Source organism: Anser anser (assembly GCF_964211835.1).
Source record: "Anser anser genome assembly, chromosome: 15".
Lineage (NCBI taxonomy): Eukaryota > Metazoa > Chordata > Aves > Anseriformes > Anatidae > Anser > Anser anser.
Genome location: NC_139736.1, coordinates 12,873,255 through 12,887,592, shown reverse-complemented (window position 1 = coordinate 12,887,592; position 14,338 = coordinate 12,873,255). Strand labels below are relative to the sequence as shown.

Below are 14,338 nucleotides of genomic sequence, written 5' to 3'. Positions count from 1 at the left end.
GTGAAGATGCAATGCCTGGTGGGGGAGCCCCGATGCAGATCGGAGGCTTTAAAACAAATTCCTGTTAGGCTTTTGGCTGCTGGTGGGGTCTGTGTAGGAGCCTACGCTCCCACTCCCCTCCTTGCTGTGCAGGACCCCACTGCCATGCCCCGCAGAGACAAAGGCCCCTCTTGTGCTGGAGCCTGCGGGGACGAAGGCTGCACGGGGTCAGGTTGGCTCCCGAGGAGGGAGATGCTTGCCTGGATCTTTCCCCATGCATCGATAAATACCCCTCGTGTTCCTTTATCCCAGTTCAGGAGGTTCTTCCACCCCATCACCCTGCACGGAGATCCATGCGTGGTTTATCTCGCAGTGACTCTCGCCGTCGGTGCATGGTGCTTGGTGACCCCTGCGAGGAGGGTCAGTGATATTCGGGTGCTTTTCTCTTACCACAAGCTTGGGCTGGACCAGAAGCCCCTACATCCTCCCAGGGCGCATCGTGCCTGTGAACGAAACTGCCAGAACAGCAGCAGGGGAGGAAGGCCTGCTTCGTCTCTGCTGCCCCTGACAGCGTTGTGGTGGGCGCACAGGGCTGGGGTCACTGCTGTGGCGGTGCTTAGCAGACTGACTATGGGAGCAGGAGGACACTGGACCCTGCTTAGGACACGAACCCTTCCTCGGTTCGGGGGCTGCAGTCCCCAGCGAGGAGGACAGCTACCGCACGTTCACAGTGAGCATTAATGTCACGGGGCTGGCGCTGCTGGGTAGGGGTGGGAGCAGCACGGCCAGCGAGGGAGGAGGTGGTAAGTGCATCAGCTCCTGTGGGACAGAGGGAAGAAACCAGCGAAAAGGGAAATTATCGCTTTCGGAATATGGAGCAGTTTGGGGAGAGGAGCTGTAAACTCACCGTACCCTGTACAGTCAGTGCCCACAGCGAGTCGCCCGGCTGGCTCTCCGCAGGGGCTTGCAGGGCTTTCATGAGGCTTGGCCCCGGGAGCTCGGAGGTGGGCGAGCATTTAGGGAGAGCCATGCTGTCAGCACCCCTGACACCGCGGGGCGCTGGGCCAGGCGCTGTGCTGGTGCCCGGGGGGGTCTCTGCCTGGCGCACAGCGCTCGTTGGGGATCGCTCTCGCGGCGCCGTGCTGCCGGTGCTGTGGGATGGGTGTTGTGGGATGGGTGCTGTGGGGTGCTCCTTTCCAGGCAGCAGAAAGCAGGGGAAGATAAACCCGCGTCTGAGCCAAGACATTTCCATGGAAATTGCCTCCAGGTCTGTGATTGCCACCTCACCTGGGGCAGCCGGAGAGGCCTGTAATCTGGGGAGAGGCTGTGGGCGGCCGGATGGGAATCTGGGGACAGGCGGCTGCTCTGCCGGCAGGGAGGGGAGGAAGACGAGGACGAGGTGGAGTAGGTGAAGGAAGCAGGAGCCCCTGTGCAGCCCTGAGCGCTGTGGAGATGGTGAGCGATTTAATACCTTGCGGTGCTGGAGCTAGGGGGTACCCCAAGAGATTAGCAGGGAAAAGGCTAACACGAATCAAAGGCAGTCACTTTTTCGGGTTGTGGCTCTGGCTGTGGTGGAGGCCAGGAGGGTGAACGGGCTCAGAAAGGCAGAGGACGAAGGAGGGGAGGGTTGGGCCTGGGGGGGCTGCTGGAGCAGGCAGTGGTGCCCGGAGCGCTCTGTGCTGAGGATGCGTGCAGGAGGGACCTGGGCAGCGTCCGCTGGGCAGGCTGTCGGTCCAGCCCAGGGTGCTACCCCGGTTTTGGAGGCTCCCCAGCGCAGCCTTCTTGGGGACAGGAGCTCGCGGGACGGGGTGAGCCTGAGGATGCGGGTGGGAGCTGCCAGGCAAGCCAGGGCGGGGGCCAGGGCTTAGGTGCACCGGGCAGGGCCGTGGGCGGCAGGCGGAGGGGCGGATCCTGCCCGGCACTAAAAACCCCGGCAGCTCAAGGCGTGCGCCTTCTGCACGCAGCATGTGTCACCTGCCGCCCGAGAGGCCGCTGTGCTTCGGCAAAGTGCTTCCGATATGCATCCCTTGCCAGGCACGGCCCTGCGTGAACGTGAGTCTGTTCTGCACGCCCGGCGTGTTGCGTGCCAGCGCCAGCTCTGCTGCGGTTGGGCTGGCAGGAGTTTTGCCAGAGACTGCAGCGCAGTCGGCGCTTCGCCTTCCTCTGCATCCCCGGGTGCGCGGGGACTGCTTCCGCACAGTCACTTGAGGGACAGCCACCAGGGTCCTTGTGACACAGCTCTGGGACATGGGGCACTCACATCCCCGTCGCCACGAGGAGATTCCTTGAATCTCCCTGATGGTGCGCTGAGAGCAGTCTGCGGGTCCCGACCGAGGAGGACGGGGGCTCAGGGGGCTTGGAGGGGCCCAGGCAGGGCGGAGAGCGGGCGGCGTGCTACAGGGCGGGTTTGCTTTCCAGCTCTGCTCTGCGCCCTGTGGCGTTGCACCTGGGTGTTTCTGGTTTTGAAGACCTGCAAAGCAGGGATGCTAGAGCTGCAGGCTCTGCAGAGCTGCACGTTTGTCCTGCTGAGAGAAAGCACTGCGTTTTTATAAAGGAGACCTGGATATTATGTCATCCCTTCTGTGCAAGGATTTTACCTGGGTTGTATCACGTCGCGAGTGTATGTTTTGTTGTCTTGGCTTCCTGAAGCCTTCCTGAAGCTTGTTTCTCAGCTGACCCTAGATAACAATCTCGGTGGCAATAGGTTTGTTCTGAGTTGTGCAGCACGGTGCTTTTCCAGGCGGAAAGGGTGAAAGCTCTGCCTGCGTGCGGTCCCTGCGCACAGCCGCCACCGGCCTGGGACGTGGTGGTGCGTAACGCGGCGTTACACCGTGAGACCTGCCTGCCTCTTGGCTGCTGCTCCGGGAGAATGCCATCTTCTGAAGTGGAGAGTGAACAAAACGGCTGTGGCCTTGACGGCTTCTGTAACATTGCTGGCCCACTGCCCGTGTGTCGTGGTGTCTGGGCTCTGCCACGAGGCGCGGGGCTGCTGCCCCGTGGCGTGGGTGCGCCAGACCCGCACCCCAGGAGGCTGGGCTCGGGCAGGGTGCAGGGCGCTGCCCCGTGCCTGCTGCGTGGCGTGGACGCTGCGGGTACGTGCTCTGTCTGTCACATTTCAAAGAAATTCAGAGGAGCTTCCAAGTGCTGATGGGTTCATCCGTTTTTGGTTTTCAGTCTCATTTCTCCGCGTAAAGCTCATTCATGCCATGACGCTGAATCCAGAAAGGGGTGGAAGGTGGATGCTGTGTCGTCCATACTCTTTTATTGTCTGTGCTGACAGCCATAATGCCAGAAAAACAAATTTTTCTTTTCTGTGTTTGTTTGATCTGCTGCAGTAACAGCATGCGGAGCTTGCACAGCCCTCCACCTCCCAGAGCGCTGCGTGAACATGACGTGCGTGTTCTTGCCACGAGTAAATAGCATTTGAGGAGCAAAAAGAATAAAGGAGAGGTTAGTTTGTTATTCTTTGTGATATATGAAAGAACTATCAGCTCCATCCTGAAATCATGATTCCCTGGGTATTCATGGGACATGGTGAAGGAATGCATCCTGCAGGATTTTTTCACTTGGAACAACTATTTGGCTCTTCTGGGCCTGAAAAGTTTAACTTCGGTTGAGTAACAAATTCATGTAGTCTATTAGTCACTGTCTGGCGTGAATGGAAACACTTAGCTGACCTGGTTTATCTGCGCCTCCATCTCCATGGCTTGGACTGGTCTCCTTGCTGGCTACTGGGTGCCGTCCAGCACGCTCGCTGCAGGGCTGTTTGTGCGGCTGCTGCTCCTCGCTGTGGCCTCGCGAACAAGCCGGGGTGGTTTCTGGAGGAGCAGTTGTCTTTTATTAGACTGGCAGAGGTGGAGAAAAGAAGCAATTTCCTCCTCGGGCTTCTGCTTTGGACCAGCGAAAAGGGGGCTCCTTGCTGGGGCTGTTTTTGCAGCCGGGGTTGGATCTGGTAGCAGATGAGTGCTCTCCTGCCTCTGTTGTGCTCCCCCCGTCCATCTCTTCCCACCAGGAAAAGGACTGGGCACGGTCCCTGCCGAGCGCTGCGTGTCGTTGAGCTGGCGCGGGGAGCCTGCGTGTTGCAGGGCTCTGGCCGCGGGCTGCACCGGGACGCGAGACGTGCGCGCAGGATCCAGGCTCGGTCTGACCATGCCGCACGTGCAGAAATCTGTGAAAATCGAAGATTTTGCCCACTTCAGATGTAACGCACAGTGTGCACAGGGTAAGGAGCAGGGCCGCTGGTGCACGCGAGTGCTGGTACCCGTACGGCAGCGCCCTGCGTGCCCGCCCTGGCGCCCGCATGCCCCAGCTCTGTAGGCAGCACGGTGGGGTCGGGGCTGATGCGGGCACCCGGAGCCACGAGGATCCCTACGCTCACAGCGCGGCCGGCAGAGCCCAGGCTCCAGCCTCGCGCCCTGGGAAAGCTGCTCTGAACCGTCCCCATCCCTCAGCTGCACACTGGTGCAGGGGAGCCCTGGAAAAGCTGATCAGAAACACAGCTAAATTAAAAAACCCCGACCAAGAGCTGTTTTTTTCCAGCGCTGGCCAAGAAACGTGACACTGAACAAATAGGAGAAAATAAAACAAAAATAAAATTCACATTGGATCTAGAAATGGCCTTTTAATTTGCAGAATCGATGATGTCTGCGTGCAGAAGCCTTAATTTCAGATCCGGTCTTTAAATGCAAATGTCACTTTAAATAGATATTCCTGCGCGCACGTTCTGGTGCCTTTTGCCATGTAGTTAATGGATTGCTCTCCCTGTTAGTACATTCTTGTCTCATTTTGTATCCCCATACATTAAATTGATAGTTTGGGGGATTATTGCTCGTTCCAAGATTACATGGGTGGAGTCCCCTTTATATGGCTATGCTGGTATGTAGTGAATTTGAATTGGCACAGCAGAAAACTTGAAAATTTGGAACAGATAACTGTCTCCTATCTTTATATGGGAACATCAGAGTTTCTAGCTTTATTCTGGGGTTCTTGCCATTCCAAATATAATTTATTCTTTTATATAACTGTTTTCATATGATACACTCTTCAGAGTGGATAATGGTTTGGGGAGGAATATAATCCTTTTTTTTTCTTTTCCCCTCCAAGGCTGTCTTCCCAATTAATGAGATTGAGAACACATTCCAAAAATCTATTTTCCCCTCTGGGCTTTTTATAATGCGCTCGAATTATTCTGTAGTGTGTCTTGTGCTTCCTTTATGGAGTTTGATGCCTAAATAGTTGGTGGTGGTTGGACGGCTGGAGCCCGTGTAAGCGCTTAGCGCCGGGAGTCCCTGCGATGCTGGGCGGCACGTGCCCGGCCGTCCCGCAGCTCTGACCCCCTCTGAGGGACCCTGGGGTGTCCTGGTGAGCCCCAGGACGTCCTTCCCAGAGCCTCAGGGTGGCGAGGGGCGTTCCTAGAGCTGTGTGTGGAGCATGGGGGGTTTCCCGGACTTTTTGGACTTAGGGTCTCACCTGTAACGCGCATCAGTAGTGTTGCCGTGCATTTCTCTCTGTTTGAACGATTTTGGGAGTGTCTGCTTTGCCTAAAAATGCATCCGATGAGCAGCCCGGGCTTTCCGCCCAGCTCTGCCCTCAGTGGCAGCCGGCATTGCCTTCTGGTGGTGCGTGTCTCCCAGCTTTCTGTGATGGTGCTGCAGGAGGCAAATTCAGCCTAAAACCAGCACAGCTGAGCCACCGGTGACCGGGGTCACTGTGCCATGTGGGCTCGCCCTGGCTCCCCCGGGCTCCCATAAATCACAGAATCACATAATATCCCGAGTTGGAAGGGACCCATAAGGATCATCGAGTCCAACTCCCGGCACCACACAGGTCTACCCAAAATTTTAGATCACGTGACGGTGCACAGTCCAAACGCTTCTTAAACTCCAACAGGCTTGGTGCCGTGACTGCATCCCTGGGGCCACCTGCACCGTCAGCAGGGCTGCAGGCGAGGAGGAGGAGGCTGGAAGCAGGGCTTGGCGTGCCCGGGAAGCCAGAGTCTGCAGGGGCAAGGGCGATGTGCATGGAGGGGCTGAAGGAGCGTGGGCATTGGCATCGGCTCCCAAAAGCCTGTAACGTATTAATTCTGGAGAGCTTTACAACTCCAGAATGGTTTGGCTGATACGCCTCAAGCCCTGGCTTTGAAAGAATCACTTTGGTTTGAGACTGGAGATGCAGATTTTTTTTTTGCCTGGTGGAGTTATCTCTATGAAGTCAGGGTCCGTGAGAAAAGGATGCTCAGCACGGCCTGGTGGCTCGCTCCGGGCCACCGAGGAGGAGGAGGCCAGCTGCAAGAAGCACCGTTGTTTCCCGGCGTGCCTGTCATTTTGCAAGCAGCTCTGGCCTTTCCACAGGGTCTCAGCAACTCAAGAGCGCGCTGCGGTCTTGTTTGCATCATGCCACGAAGGATGGGCACGGGGCCAGCTGTCGGCAGCCAGGTTCCCAGAAGTGAGGGTTTGTATTTACATATTTTGACTCAGACATTGTATAACCCCTGGGAGCCACTTTCTGGGCCAAAATAATGAGAGACCTGTTCTCTGATGGTGTTTCAAGCTCTGGTTGGACGGTGTCCCATGCGAGGGCTGGGTTTTGCTTGGTCCCCAACTGGCAGCCTGGTTCACGTTGCTGCAGGTCCTGCATGTGCAGGGTTATTAATAGCTCGCCAGGGGTGCAGCTTGGCCGGATCCTCTCCCTTCTCCAGGTGTGTTACTAAAGCAGTGACTTCATGGCCGAGCGCACCGCGCTGGGTGGCCTCAATCCTGGTCTCCGGGGCAAAGCCTGCGTGCTCGGACAGGGGACCCTCGTGCTGGGCTCTGCTGGTGCTTGGGGGCTTGTCCCCGCTGAGGGCTGGTGGAAGATGGGGTATTTCTTTGCCGTTTGGATCTCAAGGTTCTCCTGGTGGCTGCTGGAAGCTGGAGCTGCTCCTGGCCTTGTGCCTTCCTTGGTGGCACCACTGGGCACGTGGGGCTGAGCTTGGTTTCAACTCAGCCTGCAGAACCGCTCCAAGGGATCCTAAAAGCCACTTCTCTCTTACCAAGCTGAACACTCATCCTCCTAGCCCCAAGACAGCAGCACCCATGGGTGGTGATGCTGTTGGTACAACCAGAGCCCGCTTCGATGCAGTTGACCCAACAGCCATGGCCAGGGGGAAAACAAGGGAGATGCAGAGGTCTGCACGAGGAGAGGTGGGCTGCCCGGGAGGCATCCTACTCCTGCGGGGACAGGGCTGGGTACGGGGCGGCGAGGCTGCTGCCCCGGGAACGGAGCTTCTGGGGAGTCGGGGCCCTGGTGGGCTTCTCCCTGGGGAGCATCATCCTCGCGGTGCCCCCCTGCTGCCCCGCACAGGCACCCTGCACGCGGCGGGGGAACATCCATTGCCAGCCCCAGCTGCAGCCCCGGGGTCGCCGGCGTCCCGGGAGCGTGCGGCTGATGGAGAGGAGCAGGCAGCGGGGCGGGAGCCCAGTCATTTGCCTCCCGCACTATAATTAGCTGGGTTGGCGGGCAGACCTGCTGTCAGGATGAATGACACACAGCACGGCTACAGGGATTGCGACGCAGCGTTTAAAGTATATGCTGGAGAACAGGGTGTAATTAACTGCAGGGCCGTGGAGCTGAGAGCTGACTACACGGCTTCCAGCCTTTTGTATTTCCTTTTTTTTTTTTTTTTCCTTTCAGTGATGAAATATGTAACTTCACCTACAAACCGGCATAAACACGCGCGAGCTCATAAGCCCGGAGATAAAAATACCAGGCAGTGCATTCATGCGACACTAAAGATCAGGCAGCTGACCCCCCCCGAAAGGAAGCAAAAGAGAAACCCAGGTTCTGGTGGCAATGCTGGCTCAGCCTCGCTGCACCCCCATGCACTGTGCTGAGGGCTTTCTGGTATAAATAGTAACACATTCATCCGCACATCTAGGCCCTGATTCTGCAAACACTTAAGCCCAAGCATAGCTCTTTCCCGACGTGCTTAAAGTTGCAGTAATAGTTTGCAGGCTGTAATCAAGAAAGAAAGAAAGAAAGAAAAAAAAAAAGGTAGAAAATAGCACATGCGCAGCATGCTGTTTGTAACAGCTATCAGCTGCTTGTTAGAGCTCCTGTCTGCTGCTCCTCCTGCAGCTCCTTCCCCACCTAATTAAGGGCCCGATGAATGCAAACACGGAGAGAGGGTGCCCGTGCCTGTGCGAGTGTCACCCTGCGTGCTGTTGAGCTCGCGGAGTTTACGAGCTCCAGTGGTTTTGGCAGCGACTTTACAAGTTTTGTGATGCAGAGAAACTCTCCTGTGAAGCAGCAGCAAGTGGATGCCTCCCGGTCTGTGTCAGCAGAGCTCGCGGAATCCCTTCGAAAAGAGAAACTTGTCGATAAAGAGGCTGTGCATCCACGCACGTGGGTGTACGCATCAGTTAATTCCACAGGCATCTAGCAGCACCGTACGAGTACAGCGAAACCTTTCGTGGCTGAGCACTGTAAAGAAATAAGAAATGCTTTGAAGCTCCGGTCGGTGTTAGCATGGGGTAGGAGCTGCGGGTGAGCAGCCCCGCCGGGGAGGTCAGGGGGTCTGGGAAGGGGCCGGGGGTACGGGGCAGGCGGGGAGACACCGGGGGGGACAGGACAGGCTCCGGCTCGGTGCAGGGGCTGGAGCGAGGAGTGGAAATGGACGTGTTTGTTGTGGGGTGGCTGTGTTGGCAGATGCTCGTTAGCAGGCTTGGTTTTCCTCCCTGTAGGAAGGCAGGCTCAGGAAGGAGCCCGTCCTCGTTGCCCGGGTTGAGGAGAGGAAGGTTTTGTGCCGCACCGAGCCCAGTTGCGTGCACTTAATTGCCTGGTGTAACAAAGGCAAGGGAGGAGCGTGTGAGGCTGCAGGGCTGTGCCGGGACGGCTAATGGTGCTGACACTTGGGCCCCTTCCTCCTCGGTCCAACCTGCATCTGCTCCTCTGTGCGGTGCCCCTGCAGCGCCTGGGAGGACGCGGGGAGCTCCTCCAGCTCTCCGGGCACGGGTTGTGCTGCTCTGCCCTGCTCCGGAGGCCCTGGAGTACTTCAAGGCACCTCACTTGCATAGCCACGTTTCCCTTCCCCTTTTCCCCAAAGTGGTCTAAAATCAATTTTCTCAAGTTTTTGACATATTTTTCACCTTGCATCGCAGTCAAAGCGGGGACAACTCGAGTATGTGTCTGTCCAACCCGGCGCGTGTGTGTGAATCAGCACTCTGCAGGTAAATGTAGTGGCTGGGTCGGGCTTGTGCTCGAGAGCAGAGCTGGGACGTGCTGGATGCTGAACAGTGAGGTTTTGGGAACATCAGCATCCCCCGGCTGGGTCGGTCCCTGCAGGAGGCAGGGTCATGGTGGTGCAAGGCCGGGGCTTGAGCTGGGGCTGCTGTCACGCACATCCCCGTGCCCGCCAGTGCTTGGGGGCTGCCTCTGCCTAAACGGGTCCTCCAAGAGACCAGGGCCTCCACGAGGCACGCGTCCTCCTCCTTCCCGCTGCTCTCTCTGTCCCACCACACGTGGCCTGGCCTGTGCCCTCCCCTGCCACCAGATTTTGGGGCTAAGGTACCGGATTTTGTGCTGCAGGTGGGTCATGCTGAGCGATGGGCTGCGCTGGGGGGGTCGGCCCTCGCGCAGAGGGGTGCTGTTAGCAAGGACGGGTGGACAAAACCTCCAAGCAATCCTCTCGCATCCCAGTGCTCTGAATTTTCTTGCCCTGCCGACAGTCAGGCATTGACTCCCGATTAGTCATAAATGCAGCATGCTGCAGATACGCCGAGCTTGACTAATGGCTGTGTCTGAAAGCAGAACCGCCAGGATCTCACTGGGGGGGGACAGGCAGCGCAGCCACGGCCCCCAGTGCACCCTGCCCTGCCTCGGGGCCGAGCGGCTGCCCGCTGCGCCCAAATCCCACAGCAGCCAGCCTGTCCCCTCCCAGGACCTCAGGCACGGGGTGGGAGCTGCAGCATCGCTGCCCGTGCGGGTGCAGCAGGCGAGGAGGTTTGTGGAGGGCAGCTTTGCAGCATGGACTTCGGCCCACAAGTTTATTTCCCTGCTCTTCTAGCAGGGAAAAATAACTCAACCCTTGGTTTTTGCCTCCTGTTTGTGTGGGCATTGATTATTCTGGGAGTTACTGCGCTAGAGTTTATTGGAACGACTCAGAAAGCTGCCACCTGCAAGCAGCTGCCTGTCTTTGGGGATTATTTTGGTGTCGTTTCTAAACAATTGCATGAGGCTTCTTCAGCCTCGCTAATAACTTCGCTCTCCTAGGGACACTGCCCGGAAAAAGATGAGCTGAGATTACGCTTGGCAACATATTAGGAGAGTAAAAAGTACAAGAGGACTGATGTCTGCTGGCGTGAATAAACAGCTAATGCAAAACCTCTGCCTCAGCCCCTCCGTGAGCAACCTCGTTTGCACCGCCGTGTCTGTTACCTCCCCAGCTTGGCTGAATTTCCGAACTCGGTGCTGTCCTTTAAAGTGGTCTCATCTTCTGTGTCTGCGGCGTGTTGAGCTAATTCTTGCTGGGGACCAGCAAGGCTGGCAGCAACTTGCAAAGTAGTTTCCTTAGTGCCTGAAATGTGACATTAAGAAAATAATTTCAGGCACTCAGCTTGGCCCTAGTTCTCCGAGGTTTGCAAAGGATTCATGAAAGTGGTGGGTCATGGTTTAAACAAAAAGCCAAGTCCATGGATGCCTTTGACATTTTGTACAAAAGGTAGTATTTAAAAGGAGATTTTTGGGCAGCGCTGAAGCCAGCCAGGGTGCTGTGTTGTTCCCGTGGGGTTGCTCTGTCCTCTGGGTGAGGAGCATCGGGAAGAGCAGTGATGGGAAGGCCTCTGGGGAAGTGGGAGCAGGCAGGCGCCGGGGCTCCGCTGCCTTGCTGCTCTCTGCGTGTTGGTGCTACAGCCCCGGTGAGGGTCCGGGTGCTGCTGGTGTTGCTCCACTAGCCTGGGGGCTGCACTTTTGCAGGCAGGTTAAAAGCAACCTGCAAGGGGTGTTTTTTTTAAGAACCCAGGCATTATGGTGGTTCCTTTTTGGTAATAAAACCACTCTGATCTCTCAGTTCATCCTGTTACCTTCCTTTTGTCCTCTTACCGTTTCTAAGGTGCTTCTTGTGATGTTGCACTTTTGGAGGCAAGAGCAGAAGGGCTCTGAGCATCACGCAGAGAGGTCTTTTGTTCAAAACAAGCACAGTCCCAGCCTGGGTCAGTTGTTCTTACGTGGGGAGGATTCTGGGGGTAATGGTAATGACCTTGGCCATGCTTGGGACAACACTTTCTTAATCATGTTGGCAGACAATCCCCCCGTCTTGGCAGGCTGCATCCTGGCCCAGGAGCTGTGGACGTGGTGCCAGCGTCCCGTTCTGCTGCTCCCTTGTTTTGCTGGGGCAATTTGCCGGGGCAGGAGGTTACCATCAGGGCCCATCCGCATTCAGAAGGGTGGGTGCCCCCGAGGCTCAGCCCCGCTGTTGAGCAGTGCCCCGTGGCACTGCTGCGCTCTGCAGGGCTTGTCCAGGCCAGTCATGGGTTCCCTCCTTCCCTGCACAGCCCCGCCAGGAGGTGCCGGGGGCTGCTTCTGCCCCCCAGGTGCCCCCAGGCTCGGTCCCCCCAGCCATTCACCTCCGTGTGTCTCGGGAGGGAATGACAGAGATGGGCGCAAGCCTCGTTCAAGTATTTGTTTTAAAAATACATGCTGGAAAAAAAAAAAAAAGGACTCTCTCCATTATTTCATTAAGGGATTTAAAACGTGCTTCCTAAACCCTGAGTCATCAATGAAGTGAGCAAACGAGAGGCAGCGCCGCGGCCCCGCTGGAGGGTGACTCACGCTGCGTGGGGAGGCTCGGAGCATGCGGGGGGCTCTTTGAACTCAGGGATGCTGCCACTCCCCTTGTCCCCCCGGGAAGGCTGGGGTCTCCCTGCAGCATCAGCAAGCCTCCCAGAGCCTCTGTGGCTCCTGGATTTATTTTGGTCCTGGAGCCGTCATGCCGCAGCCTCTGGAGACCCCAGCTATGCACTGATGTGCCTGAACCACCAGCAGATGACTCTCCTGGCAGCCAGTAGACCACCAGTAATAATGCAAACACGAAGGCAGGCATTTGTTTTTTCATTGTATAACTGCACAGATAAAAGCCTCCATAGCCTGTATCGGTTCAGAAGGAGCTATCCTTCCTTCCAGAAGGCAAAGAAAAATGTCAAGCCACCTTTTGCTTATTTTTGGGAGCTCTCTGCCTCTTCCAGTCCCCAGGCACAGACAGGAAAAGAAGAGCTCTCCCTAGGTCCCTGTAAGGCCAGGAACTGTCCCCTTGGCACAGGTCTCCATGCCTTATCAGGTCAGCTTTCTAAAAGCCCATAGAAATACTGCTCTACCCCTCCCCTCTGGAGCTGGTTCAAACTCTGCTGAAGCTGAGTGCCAGGACGTTTTTCCTAAGATTCCGGCTTTGTGTTCCCTTCCTCTGCTTCACTCTGCTCTGTTTCCTTACGGTGGTCTTTCCACCAAGTGCACCTTCCCTCGACCACTTCTTTGCCATCGTCCCCTCCTGCGGCTGTCAGCCAAGACTGCCGTACTCTGTGCGGCGGGGCTGGGGCTGTCGCTGCCCCAGGGCGATGCTGCGGCCGCCTCCAGCTGCCACTCACCCATCGATCGCATCTCTCGTAGAGGTGGTCAAAGCACGTCCTCACCCCTTGCATGTGCTCAGCAGAAAGACCTGAAATGCAGTGGGAATTTTGCCTGGTTGCTGCGCGTGGTCCCTCTCTCTTCCGGGAAGAGAGGGATGAGGCAAAGGAATTGGGGAGGCTTGGGCACGGAGAGGGAAGAAAGAGCCTGAGGTCAGCCAGTGGGGTGGTGGTAGAGCCAGGAGCTGATCCACAGCTCTGGGCCTTGCTCCAGGCCTGATTCCTTGGACATGTTGCTGGAATTCTGCTTTCCCTCCTCGATAGCTATTTTCTTAATAAGGCTCAAAATCAGATGTTTTGGCTAGTCACTGCTACAATCGCTCCCCATTTTATTGTTTTGTTTTTCCTCTCTCCAAAGCTAGTGCCTCACCGTTTTATTCCAGCTCTCTAATACCCTCTCAGTTTTCTGTGACTTCTAAAACCCAGCTGCTCGACGAGCTCCCACCACCCCATCTTGGAGCCTGCCTGTGCAGCTCATCCTGCCCAGGGGCTTGCAGACGGGGCTGAGCCCATGGGGGCTCTTGCTGCTGGCCGTGGCCACTGGCTTTGCTCGCTCCTCGCCAGCTCCCTGCTGGCCCAGACCCGCTGAGGGCCTGGGGGGACACTGGGAGCCTCTCCTGCAGGGCTCAGCCGTGGCTGGGCTGGGGTCGGACTGCAGGATGCACATTCTCCATGTGTCGCTTGGAGGGTGCTGAGGAAGCTGCTTGCAGCTTCTCCTTAAATATCGCCAGCTCTCCGTGGTCCCTGCTGGCACAGGTATCTTATGAAGCTGAATTTGTTGTGCCTCGTGAACTGCGTTGTAGCCGTAGTTTGGGAACCGTCCCTCTGTGGTTTAGATGTCGAGTTTAAAGACGTAATGAAATATCTCGTGGGAGTGCTGTGCCAGGAAGAGTGGAGGTTCCTGAGGTGGGGGCTTGCTTGCAGCACTGCATCTGGGAGCGTGCCTGTTTTGATGGTGAAGTGGAGTGAGAATGAGGCAAGTGCTGGGCAGAGGCAGTGCAAGGACATTTCCCAAGGAAGACCACGAGGGTGGTGAAACAAACTGGCTGGCGAGGAGCCTTTGCCTGTGGGGAGGCTGGAGGAAGGCTCCGTGAGGAGGAGCACCGCAACAAGCGGAAGAGACCTCAGCAAGAGACAAAGCCTCCTTGGGAAGCCGTTTGCTCCGAGGGTGCAGCAGGACGTGCTGTTGGCTTGCCTTTGCCCTGTGCCGTTACTGCCGGGCTCGTTTCCCATCACATGGAGCCTTTGCTGTCACCCCTTGCTGCCGTTGCTCCCCCCGAGCTTTCGCACGGCCTTCGGCACCCCAAAGGGCTGCCCCTTGTGCTCCAGCTCTGCCCCAGGCCAGGACTCAGGCACGTACGCATCCCGGGACGAGCATGAGGGCCGCGTACACCCAGCCCCGTGCTCCTGGTGCCACCCACCCAAAGATGGGTGCCCCCCAGCCCCCGGGGAGACACAGCCGGGGCACTGCCCGCTGGCCTGACAGCCCCTGGGGGCCGTGGGGCATTTTGGGCCCGGCTCAGCCCTGCCTGCTTAAAGCCGGGGCCTTCCTCCTCCGCTCCTCTGCCCCCGGGTGGGAGCAAGGCCTGAGGCGGGGGGGTGCTGGCAGGGGCAGCGTGGGGCTGGGACTGCTCCTGCGCCCCTGATTAGCATTCGGGCCCGCTGCTCCCCGCCGAAGCGGCGTTCGCCTTCGCCATTGCCTGGCA

General features: G+C 57.4%; 1 protein-coding gene across 21 annotated transcripts in view; it reads left to right on the top strand.

Moving 5' to 3' along the window:
• Nucleotides 1-14,338, top strand: part of LOC310881792 (ankyrin repeat and fibronectin type-III domain-containing protein 1-like) — a 213,894-nt gene that overhangs the window by 139,031 nt on the left and 60,525 nt on the right. The window contains exon 1 of one of the 21 annotated variants that reach the window (XM_083799524.1): nucleotides 409-2,031. The exons of the other annotated variants lie outside the window; for them this stretch is intronic. Within the exon in view, the coding sequence (XP_083655650.1) occupies nucleotides 1,945-2,031 (87 nt within the window). The 5' untranslated portion in view covers nucleotides 409-1,944. Of the gene's footprint in view, nucleotides 1-408; nucleotides 2,032-14,338 lie in introns of those variants that run through there. 21 annotated transcript variants of the gene reach the window in all.